This window comes from Otolemur garnettii, unplaced genomic scaffold, assembly GCF_000181295.1.
Source record: "Otolemur garnettii isolate 467f Iridium unplaced genomic scaffold, OtoGar3 scaffold00186, whole genome shotgun sequence".
In the NCBI taxonomy this organism is placed as follows: Eukaryota; Metazoa; Chordata; class Mammalia; order Primates; family Galagidae; genus Otolemur; species Otolemur garnettii.
This window is the reverse complement of record NW_003852581.1, coordinates 1,319,284-1,334,949: the sequence shown is the minus strand read 5'-3', so window position 1 is coordinate 1,334,949 and position 15,666 is coordinate 1,319,284. Positions and strand designations below refer to the sequence as shown.

General features: G+C 34.6%; 1 protein-coding gene across 2 annotated transcripts in view; it reads right to left on the bottom strand.

The window, feature by feature from the left end:
• ZNF711 (zinc finger protein 711) overlaps positions 1–14,992 on the bottom strand; it is a 30,261-nt gene extending 15,269 nt beyond the window's left edge. Inside the window, exons 1-4 of one of the 2 annotated variants that reach the window (XM_012812066.1) lie at positions 14,272–14,394; positions 13,147–13,270; positions 11,491–12,197; positions 3,198–3,740 (exon numbers count right to left, since the gene is read on the bottom strand). In XM_012812066.1, coding sequence (XP_012667520.1) covers positions 3,198–3,740; positions 11,491–11,569 — 622 coding nt within the window. In that variant the 5' untranslated portion in view covers positions 11,570–12,197; positions 13,147–13,270; positions 14,272–14,394. Of the gene's footprint in view, positions 1–3,197; positions 3,741–11,490; positions 12,198–13,146; positions 13,271–14,271; positions 14,395–14,937 lie in introns of those variants that run through there. The other variant, XM_023507531.1, reaches the window with a different exon arrangement.
• Positions 14,993–15,666: the final 674 nt, after the last annotated feature.

Sequence of the window (15,666 nt, the reverse complement as noted above, 5' to 3'; positions counted from 1 at the left end):
AAAAAAAAAAAAAGGGAGTTGGATGCCTCCAAATAAAGTGTGACTATTCACAATATATGATGTCTAAATTTTTGACTACTTTAATGCCAAACAGTTTAATTTAATGAATACCCACTTGAAGGCATACTTAATTTATTTCAGTACAGAAAGACTACTAATTTTGTTACACCATTTTACATGATAACCACAACTGAAGGTTTTTTTAATGTCAGGCTAAGATGTAAATATGAAGTTGCTTTAGTAATCCACATCTATTTGAGAAAAGGAATAGCATTTGCAGTCTTTTAGTGGTTTAAATCACTCTTAAAAACAATGTAAATTTCACCTTCAAAAGTGCTTATAGAGTAAAAAACGTTTAACATGCATGCTAAAATTCAGAATCAAATTTACAAATTAAATAAATTTAGTTTCATTTTTAGTTTTCAATTCACTGACAAGCAATATTCAATTCCTTTACACACACTTGCATATACAGTCTACCTGGTAATTCACTTCTCAGCCAACCATTTTTTTTTACCATTCTCATGGCTGGAAAGAATCAACATCGTTAAAACGCTTCCACTATGCAAAGTGACAGATTGTATACAACCCTCATGAAAGCATCAATGTTATACTTTGATGATCTTGAAAAAAAAATTCTTCATTTTATATGGAACCTGAAAATCCTGAATAGCCAACAGAATTCTATGAAATAAAAACAAATCTGAAGGCATCACATCACCAGAGTTCAGATTATACTACATGTCTATAGTGATCAAAACAGCATAGTCTTGGCATAAAAATAGAGACATAGATTGATGAAACAAATAGAAAATACACACATGAAACAAGCCTCATATTTTCAGCTGATCTTCAACAAACCAAACAAAAAGCATACACTAGGGAAAAGAATCCTTATTTAATAAATGGTGCTGGGAAAACTGGTTAGCCACATGTGAATGACTGAAACTGGACCTGCACCTCTCACCACTTACAAAAATTAACTCATGCTGAACAAAAGAGTTAAATATAAGACACAAGACAATAAAAAGGCTAGAAGAAAATATGGAAAAAAACTCTTAGCTGCCTTGGAAAATAATTTATGAAGAAGATCCCATAATTGCAGCAGCAATGAAAATAAATAAATGGGACCTGATAAAGTTGAAAATCTTCTGCACAACTAAGGACAATCAACAAAGTAAACAGATAACCTTCACTTGGAATTTATTCACTGATAAAGGGCTAGTGACCAGAATCTACAAAGAACTCAAATCAATAAGAAACAAACAAACAATCCCATTAATCATTGGGTAAGAGACAGAAACAGAATCTTTTCCCCAGAGGACAAATGCCCAACAAACACATGGAAAAATACTCATTGCCGCTAATCATCAGAGAAATGCAAATCAAACCCACTGTGAGATATCACCTAACCCCAGTGAGAATAGCCCACATCACAAAATCCCAAAGCTTCAAATGCTGGCGTGGAATGCTGGCATGGAAGAGAAAAGAAGGGAACACTTTTACACTTTTGGGATTGCAAACTAATACAGCCTGTATAGAAAGAAGTATGGAGAATTCTCAAGGAACTCAGAGTAGACTTTCCATATAATTCCACAATCCCATTGTTTAGGTATCTATCCAGACAATAACAATCATCTTACCATGAGGACATTTGCACTCAAATTTTTATAGCAGTTCAATTCATAATCACTAAGATGTGGAAACAACCCAAATGTCCATCAACCCATAAATAGATTAATAAACTGTGGTATATGTATGCCATGGAATACTATTCATCCATAAAAAGATGGGAGACTTTCTATCTTTGGTATTTACCTGGAAGGATTTGAAAAACATTCTAAGTATCTCAAGAACGGAAAAGCAAGCATCCTATGTACTCAGTACTAAGTTGAAACTAGTAGATTAACAACTACAGGCCCACATGAGAAAAAAACACAATCAAATTCAAGAAGGGGGGAGGGTAGAGAGGGTTTGGTAAGTTCTATATACTAGGTACAATGTAGGGGTATATAGAACACTACCTGGGTGAAGGACTCAACTGTAACTGGACTTTACATTACAAATGTAAACAATGTATCCTAATTGTATGTATCTCATATCAATCCAGAATTAAAAATAATAATAAAAAAAGAAATAAAAGAACTGGCTGGGCACAGTGGCTCATGCCTGTAATCCTAGCACTCTGGGAAGCCAATAGCAGAGAAGCACTTGAGGTCAGAAGTTAGAGACCAGTGTGAGCAAGAGTGAAACCCTATCTTCACCAATAATAGAAAAAAACAGCAGGGCATGATGGTGCCTGTCTGTGGTTCCAGCTACTTGGGTGGCTGAGGCAGGAGGATGACTTCAACCCAGGAGTTTGAGGTTATGGTAAGCTATGATGATGCCACTGCATTCTAGGATGGGCAACACAGCAAGACTCTCTCTCAAACAAAAAAACAAAGAAATTCTCCATGGAAAAGTGGAAAGTATTTAACTAATCATTGTAGTATGATCCCTCAAATTTAGTAAAGAACAGATTCATTTCTTCCTCAAGTTTCATAAATAACTTATCATGGGATTTTTATTATTGTTGTTGCTCTTACAGATCTATCACTTACAAAGAGACAAAATATTCCTACCTCTCCCCTTAAGATGAAATGTTTTAAGGTTCTCCCAAAGCAGTTTAAAATATGTATGTTCAATAGCTTTGTATGAAATACACACACACACATAGTTAGGCAAACAATATAAACAAAGGGAGAACTGGAGATCTGAATTTATTATTTACTTTTAAGTATTTAATTAAAAACAAACATAACATTTAACATATGCTTAAATTCCTAAGCAAAACTAAATTCACAACTCTAGGGCCTGCTAGAAAGCAGTGACTGCGTAAAACAAAGTTCCCATTAAAAAAAAAAATATATATATATATATATCACTAAAATTTTATATCAGTTAATGTTCTTGTTGAACCTACCAAATCTATATTTCTATTTGAAGATACTAATAAATTACATTATTTTACTTCATTTTGAGCATGAATTTTTATTTAATTAAAAACATGAATAAACTTAAGAAATCATCTCTAAACAATTCTTTTTCAGAAAGATATTTCCCTTATGACTTCTACTGAATATATTCCCCATCCCAGAAAACCTTTTGTGATTATATAAATCAATTTAGAGTAATTATGGACTTTATGTTCCACTTACAAGATATCATTAAGTAGTCTTCAGAAGTGCTCTTGATGTCATCATCATCATCATCCTCGGTTTTTATAGTAACTGTAGAACCAGGAACACCACCAGCTGCTTGAATCACAGTTTCTGTATCTGAATTAGTTACAAGAACCTCCTCTGATACCATCGTGGGAGAGTCAACTCCTGACACGCAATCTTGGACCACGTGTTCCAAGTGTCCATTAGGACCAGTAACAAGGTCAGCCACAAAAACCTGCTCAGGTACCCTAACGGTTTCTGTAATTAGTTCAGAAGTCAAGATGTGATCACCATCATCTTCCTCTAAATCTTCTTCAATGGCAACATCAGCTTCTAGTACAGCTTCAGGAACAATCACACTTTCTGTAACTACATCAGTCTCTGTGATGATATCAGGCCCATGGACAACTTCAGCTGCAAGGCCATGATCAAGAGTTATACCATCATCTGTGACAACATCAGAAACTAATACAGCTTCAGGAACCGAAACAACAATATGATCTCCATCGATATGCGCAGTACCAGCCATTCCAGCCACTATAATACAAACAATTATCCAAACAAGATGAAGTTATTTTATTAATTAAAAATACTATATTTAATGTGCCAAATTGTATATAGTATTTCTTAAATAATAAATAGTCCTGGAAAAATATATCATTTTAAATATCACTGACAATTTAACTGCAATAAAAACCATTACCATCCAGGAACTTGAAAAATCTAAATTAAGATCTTAAAAATCATGTACACTATTTAAGTAAAATATAAAAGTCAATTAAAACAGCTAAAATAAAAAACAGTGATAACACCACAAGCTGGTGAGGATGTTGAGAAACTGGATTTCTCATATCATTGGTAGAAATGTAAAATGGTAGCAGCCACTCTGGAAAATAGTTTAGCAGTTACTTATAAAACTAAACATGTATTTACCATATAATCCAACAACTGCAATCTAGGGGACTTTTCCCCAGAAAAATTAAAACATTTCTAACAGCTCATAGTAGTCGAAGTAGCTGTTACTTGTAGTAGAAAAAACCTGGAAACACCCAAATATCCTCCAGCAGGTGAATGATTGGTTAAACCAACTCTGGCATATCCTTAGCACAGAATAATTTTCATCAGTAAAAAGAAAGAAACTATTGAACCTTTTCCATAAAATTGTTTTCAGTGAAAAACATCAATCATCAATGGTTATAATACCATGTAATATATAAATGAAATAGTTTATAATATTCTCAAACTAATAAAATTATAAATATAGAAAGATAGATTAATGGTTGTCAAGTATATATGTGTATGTGTGTGTGAATACACAGGAATAGCATATGTATAATAACATGCTATATAATAGAAGAGTTCTGTTATCTTCATTGTGGTGGTATTTATATGAATCTGTATGTGGGATTCAACTGCAACGAACTAAACACACAGATGCACACAAATATACATAAAAACAATGAACACTGAATGAGCTCTGTAGTCTAATTAACAGTAATGCACCAATGTTAATTTCTTAGTTTTGATTCATGTATATTGTACTACAATTACATAAGGCGCTACCTTTAGAGGTAGATTAGTAAGGGCACATGGGATTTTATGTACTATTTTTTCCTACTTAATGTTAAGTCTATAATTGTTTCAAAATGTTAAAAAGGAAACACAAACATAAAAGGATACTATATGTTAAATTGAGCTAATAAAATATTCTATTATAAAGTATGTATTATAAAGTCCCTAAACTTCTTTAACTTAAATAAAAATAAACTAAAGTACTCAAGAACAAAACATCAACCACCACACGTTCTTACTTTTAAGTGGGCACTAAGCTATGGGTATGAAAGATCATACAGAATGGAATAATAGACACTGGAGTCTCAATAAGTGGAAGAAGGTGGGGTAAGGGATGAAAAATTACCTAATGCACATGATATATACTATTCAGTTGGTATGTACACTAAAATCTCAGACTTCACCACTATATATCAGTTCAACAAGATTCCACTTATATCCCCTAAATCTACTGAAATTTTAAAAAGAAAAAAAAAGAACTATTATATCCAAAAGTGGAAGGCATGTTTCAATACCTCATTTAGTGGAGCAAAAAAAATTCTACTCACATACTAAGATTTCATTTGATAACTATAAATCTGTAGGATAAAATTTAACTGTTTTTCTTGAGCAGTATGGTAAACAACAACTCCTACCTACCTTATAAATATTGTATGAACAAAAAAAATCCCTTCATGATTGTAAAAGAGATTTTACCTAACAAATGCAATCAGTGAAACCTGGTTTCTTATACCCTCAATGATTCCCCAACAATAAATTAAAAAAAAAAATCCCTTCATGAAGAAGTCTGTTAAGGTCTGCTTCCCTGAGATGGTACAGCAAACAAGAGAGTTTATAGACCTGGTTATAATAAATTATCTACATGAAATCATACAGTAAACACTTTTCTCATATAATTATCACTCTTTATAAAATAGTACCTGAAAAAGTACCATTTGCTATATTGTTCACTACTTGTAACCAATTCATTATGGAAGTTAGTCAATAAGGCAGGATGGAGACCATTGATACCCTAAAATTCATCAAGGAATAAAGTAAGAAGGGAAAGTTCAGCTTTCATCAGAGCTCTTGGTATTATTTTCCTTTCAACACTTCTGAATTATTCTCCTCATTCTTTTTTTTTTTTTTTTTTGAGACAGAGTCTCAGTATGTCACAATGGGTTAGAGGTTAGAGTGCCACGGCGTCACAGCTCACAGCAACCTCAAACTCTTTGGCTTAAGCTATTCTCTTGCCTCAGCCTCCCAAGTAGCTGGGACTACAGGCACCCACGACAACACCCAGCTATTTTTTGGTTGTAGTTGTTACTGGTGTTTGGCAGGTCCAGGCTGGATTCAAACTGCTAGCTCTGGTGTATGTGGCTGGTGCCCTAGCCACTGAGCTACAGGCACTGAGCCTCTTCTCTTCATTTTTAAACTTGCATCTAAATCGCTTAATTACTCTGAAGGACACAGTTATATAATCCTGGAAATTCACTGGCCATTTCAGAGTTGGGGAGGGGAAGGGGGTTTACATTTAACATTCAACAACTGGAAATGTGGTTTTTACAAGGAAATATTAGATATTAATCCTATAACATTCATGGCATTAGAATTCTGCATATGTTAAATATAAATTACTATTTCTATATTTTCACAAATCAATGGCTTAAAATATGGAAAAATTCATTTATTTTAGAGCACTGTTGGAGATTAGCCTGGTTCCTGAGGGTAGACCACAAAAAAGGATGGAAGGATAAAATACTAATGCTGGCCTAGGTTCAGATTAACGTGGTTGAATGGATTCTAAGAAGATCGAACAGAATGGTCTTAAGTGCTTTTAAGCTCATCTAGCCTCTAATAGGAACTTACATATCGAAATAAATCAGATCTAAAATGGAAAACATCCAAATATGAGAGCATAGCATGAACCAAATGATCCCAAGGATCTCACACCAAGAATTAATAATTCCCTCACAGGGTATACAGACATATTATTCAGACGAAGATCTAAGATGTCTCCTATTAAAGTTTTCCCTTTCCTTTTATCAGTTTACCTATTAGATTTCACTGAATTTCTAACTAAATCCGCTTATTTATATATTAGCTATAATTATTGAGCGCTGACTATGTAACAAGTGACTTGCTAATACTTTCACATATTTTATCTCATTTAGTCCTCAGAACAACTGTGTAAGAGTTATCATCCTCATTTTAAACATGAAAGAACTGTAACAAGCTTGCCCAAGGTCCAAGCTGGGAACTGAACTCACTATTCAACTTCAGATTGGCTTTTATTTCTACTTGTCTAGGAGGAAGACAGAGCTCATTTACCCTACATACTGTTTTGTAAAAAGATTTATAAGCTTAACCAAGTGAGGCACCATTTGAGGAATAGTTTTAGAGAAAGAGTAAAAGACCTATTACATAGTCACTCATTTGAATCTTAAAGGGTTCACTAAGTAGCATTAAATGACTTTTTCTTACTAGCTTTTGAAATTATAAATGATAAGAAAAAGTCACTTAAAAATATGAAATCAATTAGATAACCATAGAGTAAGAAACAAGTCCTGTTTTAAGTTATCTCTCATTTCATTTAAATGTGAATACCTGCATCAGCACTAGCGTGATAGCATAAAATCAGTTATTTTTTGCTTGGTCTGTTTTGGACCACCACCTAAGGCTGTTTTGCTATTTAAGTCCCAAAGCAATATAGACTTTCTACAGCATTAAAATTTTAAGGAACTATTTAATTTAATGGCAGGCTTCAAAGACAACGGTTATACTGAAACACCAGCAAGGTTATCACAGAAAGCGTATGTTGTAAATTTTTAAATCTCAAATATCCTTCAAATTTAATTGTTGTAATAAATTGTAAATTTACAATTCAGATCCTCTTCATAGTAGTCACCCCATATTCCCAACCAAGAACCTTAAATAATCTGGAAATCTTGTGCCACATAGTGTTCTTATTTCGTTAGCTCTTACCTGTGTATGCTAAACACTGTATTTCACAAATATCATTAATTTACAGAGCTGCAAATATCTAAACTTTAATACTAACAGAAATTTAAAGAGAACATATCTAATTTCTTATGAAATTTTAGAATTTAGAAATCTTAATACATAGGTAAAATAATCAATCATAGGAGGGCTGCTTTCAGGAGAATTCTAAGTCACCAGAGCTAAAATTTCCAAAGGTCCTCCCAATTAAGGTCTCTACGTTTAGACCTATTTGACACCTTTGCATTTCATAAAATATCATATAAAAATGAAAACACCTATGTATAAAGTTGCATTCAGAATTATATATCAAAAAATATTAAGAGTATCTGTCTTTTAAGATTCCAGAATCTATTTAACAAGGACAAGTGGAAACTTAATATATTCTAGGTCAACACAAACGAGTGCTGATTAGATATATTAGCCATTCTTAATCTAATTTAAAATTCAAATATAATCTCACCAAAACAAAAGCAATTTAGTTGCCACTTAACTATATACCTCCATTGAAGAGAACATAAAGATTAAATTCAGAAAAAATCCGTCATTTCAAAAAAGCCAATAACTGAAAATACTACTACTAGACAGTTGAATCATGAACAGGTATATAACAAAAAAGTGGCTTTAAACTTTTTTCTGATACAAAACAGTTTATTCACTCTATTAAATTCCTTTTTAAAAGCGCTTTAGATACTATGAAAATACCAATTAAAAATCAGAAGTAGTTATCAAACTTTTCCATTTTATTACTTCATAAAGAAGAGAGAAGATAATAAAAATTTTGTTTTCTATCCTATAACATATTTATAAGACTATAACTGTGTGAAGATATATGTTGTATATGCATATTCTCCCTAATTCTAATGAAAGGGACTGCAAGGTGATGTTCTGTTTATCTTATAGTTTCAAGTATGTTTTGGCACTCTGCCACATGCCTCCAAAGGCACTCATACTCTAATCTAAGATGCAAAGCTTTAGGTCATTAAATATTTCAACAATCCAAATGTCAATTGATGAATGAATAAACAAAATGTGATTTATGCATACAACAGAGTATCATTTGGCAATTAAATAAAGTACATACTGATAAATGTTATAATATGGATGACACTGAAAACATGGTAACTAAAAGAAGCTAGACACAAAAAGCCATATATTGTATGATTCCACTTATATGAAATTTTCATAATAGGCAAATACAAAGACAGATTAGTGGTTGCCTAGGGCTAGTGGGGAGGGAGGATGAGAATGAGGTCATTTTCTAGGATGATGAAATATTCCAAAATTAGGTAGTAGTAATGGTTATACAATTTTGTGAATATTCTAAAAAGCACTGAATTGTAGACTTTAAAACTGGGGAATTATATGGAATGTAAGTAATCTTAATTTGAGATATAATTATTGTATCTTAATTATATCTCAATAAAAAGAAAAACACTGTACATAAAACATTTTAATATATATGTTCTACATCCTTAGCAACTAAAAGGAAATAAGTACTAGAAGTAATACAGGATTAATTAAGCCTCAAGACACTGAGGAGAGGGTGGCACCTGTGGCTCAAAGGAGTAGGGTGCTGGCCCCCTATGCCAGAGGTGGTGGGTTCAAACCCAGCCCTGGCCAAAAAAAAACTGCAAGAAAAAAAAAAAGACACTGAGGAGGAATAAGGGGAAGGAAGGAAAGAGGAACACTAAATATTGACCAGCACCAGTTGGGGCCTGTGGCTCAAAGGAGTGGGGCGCCAGCACCATATACCAGAGGTGGTGGGTTTAAACCTGGGTTTAAAAACTTCAAAAAAATATATATATATATAGATGAGCACCAATCATATTTTTCATTCTTTGAAAGGAATCACATTTTACTTGGGAATAGGCAACTTCTTTAGGAATTAAGGAGGTTTGGGCAGGGTAGGTAATATTTTGTATTAAATGAAGAAAATACACTATTTTTTCTGTTTTTAAAATAACGTATTTTAAAAGGTTAAAAAATAAAATTGACATTTCAACTAAAGCTTATTTACTGTTCTGAAATTTGAGTCTTCTGATATTCTAAAAACTATCAACTCTCTACCAAAGAATTCATAAAGGCATCTTTAATCTCTTACTACTTTTTGGCTCTATTGTCCTTCCTCTAGAATTAATGTTTGTACATTTTTTTTAACCAAAATCACTGCTAAATCGTCCATAATCAATAACTCACTTATCTTTTAGAAGAATAAATTCGTGATTCCTTTGTATTTCATCAATCAAATATATAGTCACCTCAAACCTTACCACATTCAATCTTGAATTACACAACTTTATTCATCAGACAGAAATGTCAAAAAATCACACAACCAGAGAGGATCTTAAATGTAATCTAGTACAACTCCTTCATTATAAAAGTGAATTCAGTAATTTACCCAAGGTTACACAGCTAGGCACTGCCATAATTAGAATAGTTCTTCTCACTCCCATTACCATGGACTTTACAAAAGGGAACCAAATGACATATTCAATCATATTATCTAAGAACAGTAGTAGCATTTTCTTTTTCTTTTTTTTTTTTTTAGCATTTTCTTAATTAAGCAAAGTATCACTAGTTCTAGTTCTCCATAACTAATTTCAGCTTCAACAACTCTGTTTCAACATTTCTGTCTGATGAATAAAGTTGTGTAATTCAAGATTGAATGTGGTAAGGTTTGAGGTGACTATATATTTGATTGATGAAACACAAAGGAATCATGAATTTATTCTTCTAAAAGATAAGTGAGTTATTGATTATGGACGATTTAGCAGTGATTTTGGTTAAAAAAATGTACAAACATTAATTCTAGAGGAAGGACAATAGAGCCAAAAAGTAGTAAGAGATTAAAGATGCCTTTATGAATTCTTTGGTAGAGAGTTGATAGTTTTTAGAATATCAGAAGACTCAAATTTCAGAACAGTAAATAAGCTTTAGTTGAAATGTTTCCTACTTTTTTATCTCAATTTACCATTAGACTTCTCTGCTTTCACTCCAATCTTATATTCAATGTTTATGATCCCATTTCTGCCTCTAAATACTTCAGATACCTCTATCTCTTCAGTCTAATTCAGTTTGTTTGTTCACTGTCAATGGAGTCTTAGCATCTTCATCAAAATGACTACTGTTAAGAACTACTGAAAAACTTGGCTACAAAAGTAGGGAGTCTTTTCTTTTTAAAAAATAAAGTATACAAATGGTAAAACTTTCTGAGGAAATAGCATCAGAATATAATTAATAATCTAGTGCATGATTTTGCACATTACTATATAAAGCATCTAAATTATCTGACTGGTGGAAGCACTTCCATTTCCTGTCTTATTAACAACGCAACTTAAAATGTATTTTAGAAAGCCAATGTAAAATTTTCCACATATGACATCTGATACATACCATCATAATATGATATAATAATGCAGTTCTTAATGCAAATCTAGTTTTTCATCTCCAATAACATATTACCACTATATTCCAAGTTTCCTTACCGCCACCTTCCCATAAATTTTAAGAATGATTTTAAGTAGAATGCTGACATATAACTTTAAGTAAATAAGCTCTGTAAATGTATATTACTAGTAAAAGAACAATTTTTTCATTATTCTCTTCTTCCTCAATTTATTTTCAATTCTTAGTGTGTTCTTTTTTTTTATTCTTGGGGATTCATTGAGGGTACAAAGAACTGTTCTTACTTTTTTAACAAAGAAAGGAAAATACAACAAAGAAAATGCTTTACCAAAATCCTGCATAATCATGGTATGGGCCATTCTAGAGTCTGATGTGTGTAATCCAAGACTTCCACCACTTGAATCCATACTTAGCAAAGTTCCTTCACAAATATCTGCAAAAGAAATAATTTTAAAAATACTTTAAGTATGTTTAGCTCAAACTCAATTGTATTGAGCAAAAAAAAAAAAAAATTCAACTGAAAACCTCTCAACCAGGTGTGCAAATCTCATTACAAAACAAAAACTTAATTAGATGTTTTATGCGGTGAAAATAAATAAAAGAAGGGCCAAGTGGAAATAAACCCAAAAAATGGCAAATAAGGCACAGTGAAGGCAACGAGCCATAGAGAAGTGATAGAAGGAAGCAAAAGAACACAAAAGCAGTATTGAGGTTCCAGTTAAAATTATGTTATAAAATAAGAACAAGATGGCAACAGACAATAGTTGGGGTATTTATACATTACTAGAGGACTCAGATGTCTAGCTTTAGTGAATTTCATCCAGTGGTTCTCATCCATTTCTTCCAGACCCAGTTCAGCTCTGCAGCGGAGCTCTGCAGATAAACTTGTATTCTGGCTGCCGGGGTTCTATTTTTAATGTAAAATGTTCTATCCCAGTATCCCTGGAGTTCTTTGAACCAGTAAGAACTTCTGGCCTCACTCTACTACATTCTCTTGTCTCATAGATTTGAGGACTCATGAAACATGATTGCTACCTAAATATAGTAAAGATAAGATCAATCACATACAAATATTTAGTAAATTGTTTCTTTCAGCATTCATTTACTTGTAATTGTACAATTGATTTTTTTCATCAGTAATGAATAAGTTTATGCTAGCTTCATGGTAGTTTTAGAAATAAGGGCTCAACCTATTTCATTTCAAATGACTTATCCTATATTTAAGATTATCAGACAGTATGAACACAAAGTCAGATGCTATCACTCAGTATCTTTCCTACATATCTTCATTTCCTCTTCAAACACAAGACTCTAAGTAAATAAACAAAAAACCTATTAATTTCATGAGGCATTTATCTCATTTTCACTTGTATTTAATATATTGCACAAAAGATGATATTACATCACTAATGAAAATTGTAGAAAGCTGCCATTCAAAACAACTTAATCTATCTTAAGTATACAGGTGGATCACTAAAGTTTTTTTTTTTTTTTTTTTTCTTTCCATGCCTTAAAGTTCTTCAGGTATTTAGGTGGCAGTAGAGCATCACAGAGTAACTCCTAACAATTAAGATGTGTCACATAATTAGGAAATAGGTCACATAATTAGGTGACATTTCCATGTGTCAAACAATTCAGAGAGAATTACTTACTATGCGAGCAAAATTATACATTTTTAGAAATTCTTAGCTGTGTTTTATTTTTTCACAAATACTACACTGCTGTCTGCCTTGCTGTTAGGCAAATTGAGGTGCAGAGGCCAAGAGAGTTCACAATGAATTACCTGTGTGTTCACACAGATAAATTAAAATGCCATTAGAACTTAAATCTTAACATTTAATACAGTGTACTATTTGGACTTCAATTAGACTAATTGCTTTTCTTATCAAATAACTAATAGAACAATTACAAGTGTCTTAAAATGCTTTAAAAACTTAATTTTGTTTAATTTTTAAATAAAATAAAACATTAACTTGTTAATCACCTTTATATCAGTGTCTTGTAGAAACTGTAGATGTTTTTACATATTGGAAAGTAAAATCTGCAGCATTTCTTTTTATTTTTCCTTTTGAACTATGTTATTTTCTTTGGGAAAATGTTTTCTTTACCTATTATAAAAATACAAATAAAATTAGATATTTTAAAACACTTTAAACCAAATCTCTCACACAATTTAAACGTGTTTTTCTTTACACTTGAATTTGTGAGGTGAGACCGAGAAAGGCTCACATGTTCAAATCAGTAGTAATCTAAAAGGCAACCACAAGGATTCCAACAGAAACAACTACTGATTACAATACAAGCGATATTGTTACATTTAGATTTGACCGCTTGATTAAACCAGAATCTTTTCCAAAGCACATTTTAAAAAATCACTAGCAACAACATATTTTGGAAAGTAAAAGAGAACCAAGGGCAACTTTATCATTGCCAATCCTTACAGAAAAAAATCTGTGCTACCACTAATTGAAGTGTAAAAATTACAACACATAGTGCAACTATCACAGGAAGTATTTCACTGTCTGAATACCAAACCGGAGCACCCTTTTCCCATACAGGACATTTTAATAAGATCAATAGAAGAGTAGCGTGTTAAGTATTCAATGATCAATAGATAGCTAGGCTTCTTAGTCTTCTCAAGAGAGTATTTCACATTCTTATTGAACTGAGGTAACCCACCAAATACGTTTCAAGTAAACATCTTTCCATCAATGTAAAGGAAGCAGAAATCACAAAAATAAAATTTTACTTCCATTTGTCTTCTCTAGCATAGCTCATTCAGGACCTAGCTTCTTAGTGATGTCAACAGGGTGACGAACAGAAGAGGTAAGGCGGCAGAGCAATAGAATGCGAAAGTAGTATTGGCAGAGATGGGAGACAAAGGAGCCCTGGCAAGGAGCAGAATTGCAGCGTTGGACGCAGCCCTCTTCCCACATAAGTCTCCTCTTCCCACGACCATACCAAATTTCAATCATTTCGAACAGAACGTTCACATGTGCCCTTTCCGATATTACCCATCTGACTGGATCTTATACTAAATAGGAGAACCTTCCCAGTGGAAAGAAGAGACTGACGAAACAAGAATATCCTTTCCCCTCCTCCCTCTCACTCGGTGCAGCGGTCGCCACCGCAGCTACCCACGCTGTGCTGCCCAGCCCCTCAAAGCTCCTCCTGCTTCCTCTGCCCCGCTGCAGGCGAGACGGCTGGGAACCAAAATGGTGGTGTTTTAGTGAAGGCGACAGTTGCCGCACAGAGCTCCCTCCGCCCTCCAGGCTCTGAGGGCTCCTTATCGCCTAAAATGCCTGATTCAGTACCACTTCCTCACAAACACCGCCATCCCTCACACATTCCAAAGGTTACCCTTGCCAGCGGGCGGGTATGGAGGGGCGAGTGAAAGGAATAAGAGGGGGGGTCACATAGAGAAAATGCTAGGGGGTCGCCACATTCTTCACTTCACCGTTTCGTTTTCCGCCATTTTCCCGTCACACTAAACCACCGACGGCCCCAACGACGGCTCTACCTCCCTGGGGCTCTGGCGTGGAGGAAGAGAAGATTGGCTAAAGGGGAAACCCTCAGTTCCCTCAATTCCTCCGGACCCTGCCTGCGGCTAAGGAGAAAAACTGCCTAAGGGGTAGGGAAAGCTTAAAGACTAGACGCCACTTCCATTGTTCCCTTCACCCTACACTACCTGGGTGTGAGCCTCTCTTCTCTTTACACGGGAGACACTGAGTGCAGCGATTCCAAGTACCTAGTTCCTACTCTTGAGTCTCCTTACCTGCTGCTGCCACCGCCGCTGCCGCCAGTCGGACTACAACCTCTCTCTGGAGTGCTGCAGGGGGCGGCAGCTGTGGCTCGGTAAGGTCCTCACATTCGGGTTTCCGAGGTTCCGCAGCCTGAGCCAATCACAAGCTACTCTGCGTCTGGGAGGCGCGCAGCTTGGTCTTCCTTTATATTGCTGCTGACATGCTGAGGTTGCATTACGTCACACTACCCTTACTGCAGGGTAGGGGGCCTAATCCAGGGCACGCGCGCGCACACGCGCGCGCACAAGAAAGCCAGGCGCTCGCGCTGGATTTCTGCTTGGAGACTCCACCGACTTGCAGTGGCTGCAGCGCTGGCCGAGTCCAAGTGCGCAAGCCCAGATCTTGGCGCGCCCTTAAGGAGTTTCCGTGGGAAGACTCTGTTTCTCAGGTTTCCCAAGGGAGACGACGAGAGAGAGGAGAATTAATGACTGAATGGCTACTCTCTGAACCTGTAATATGTTGGACGATGTTAAAAAAAAGTCCGCCATACCCTCGAAGATTTGACAAATTAGGCTGACCAGGGTGAGAAGAGGTATGCCTCCCGCCAATAAAACCTGTCTGCATTTTGCAGTTTCCCAGCCTTCCCTTCATTCCTTTTCTGTTTCATAATGGTAGACAATTCTATGAAGAAAGTAGAATGAAGAGAGCTATAGAAGGGAAGGATGGGCAAGGGAACACTAAATGTTTCTCCAATGTACCAC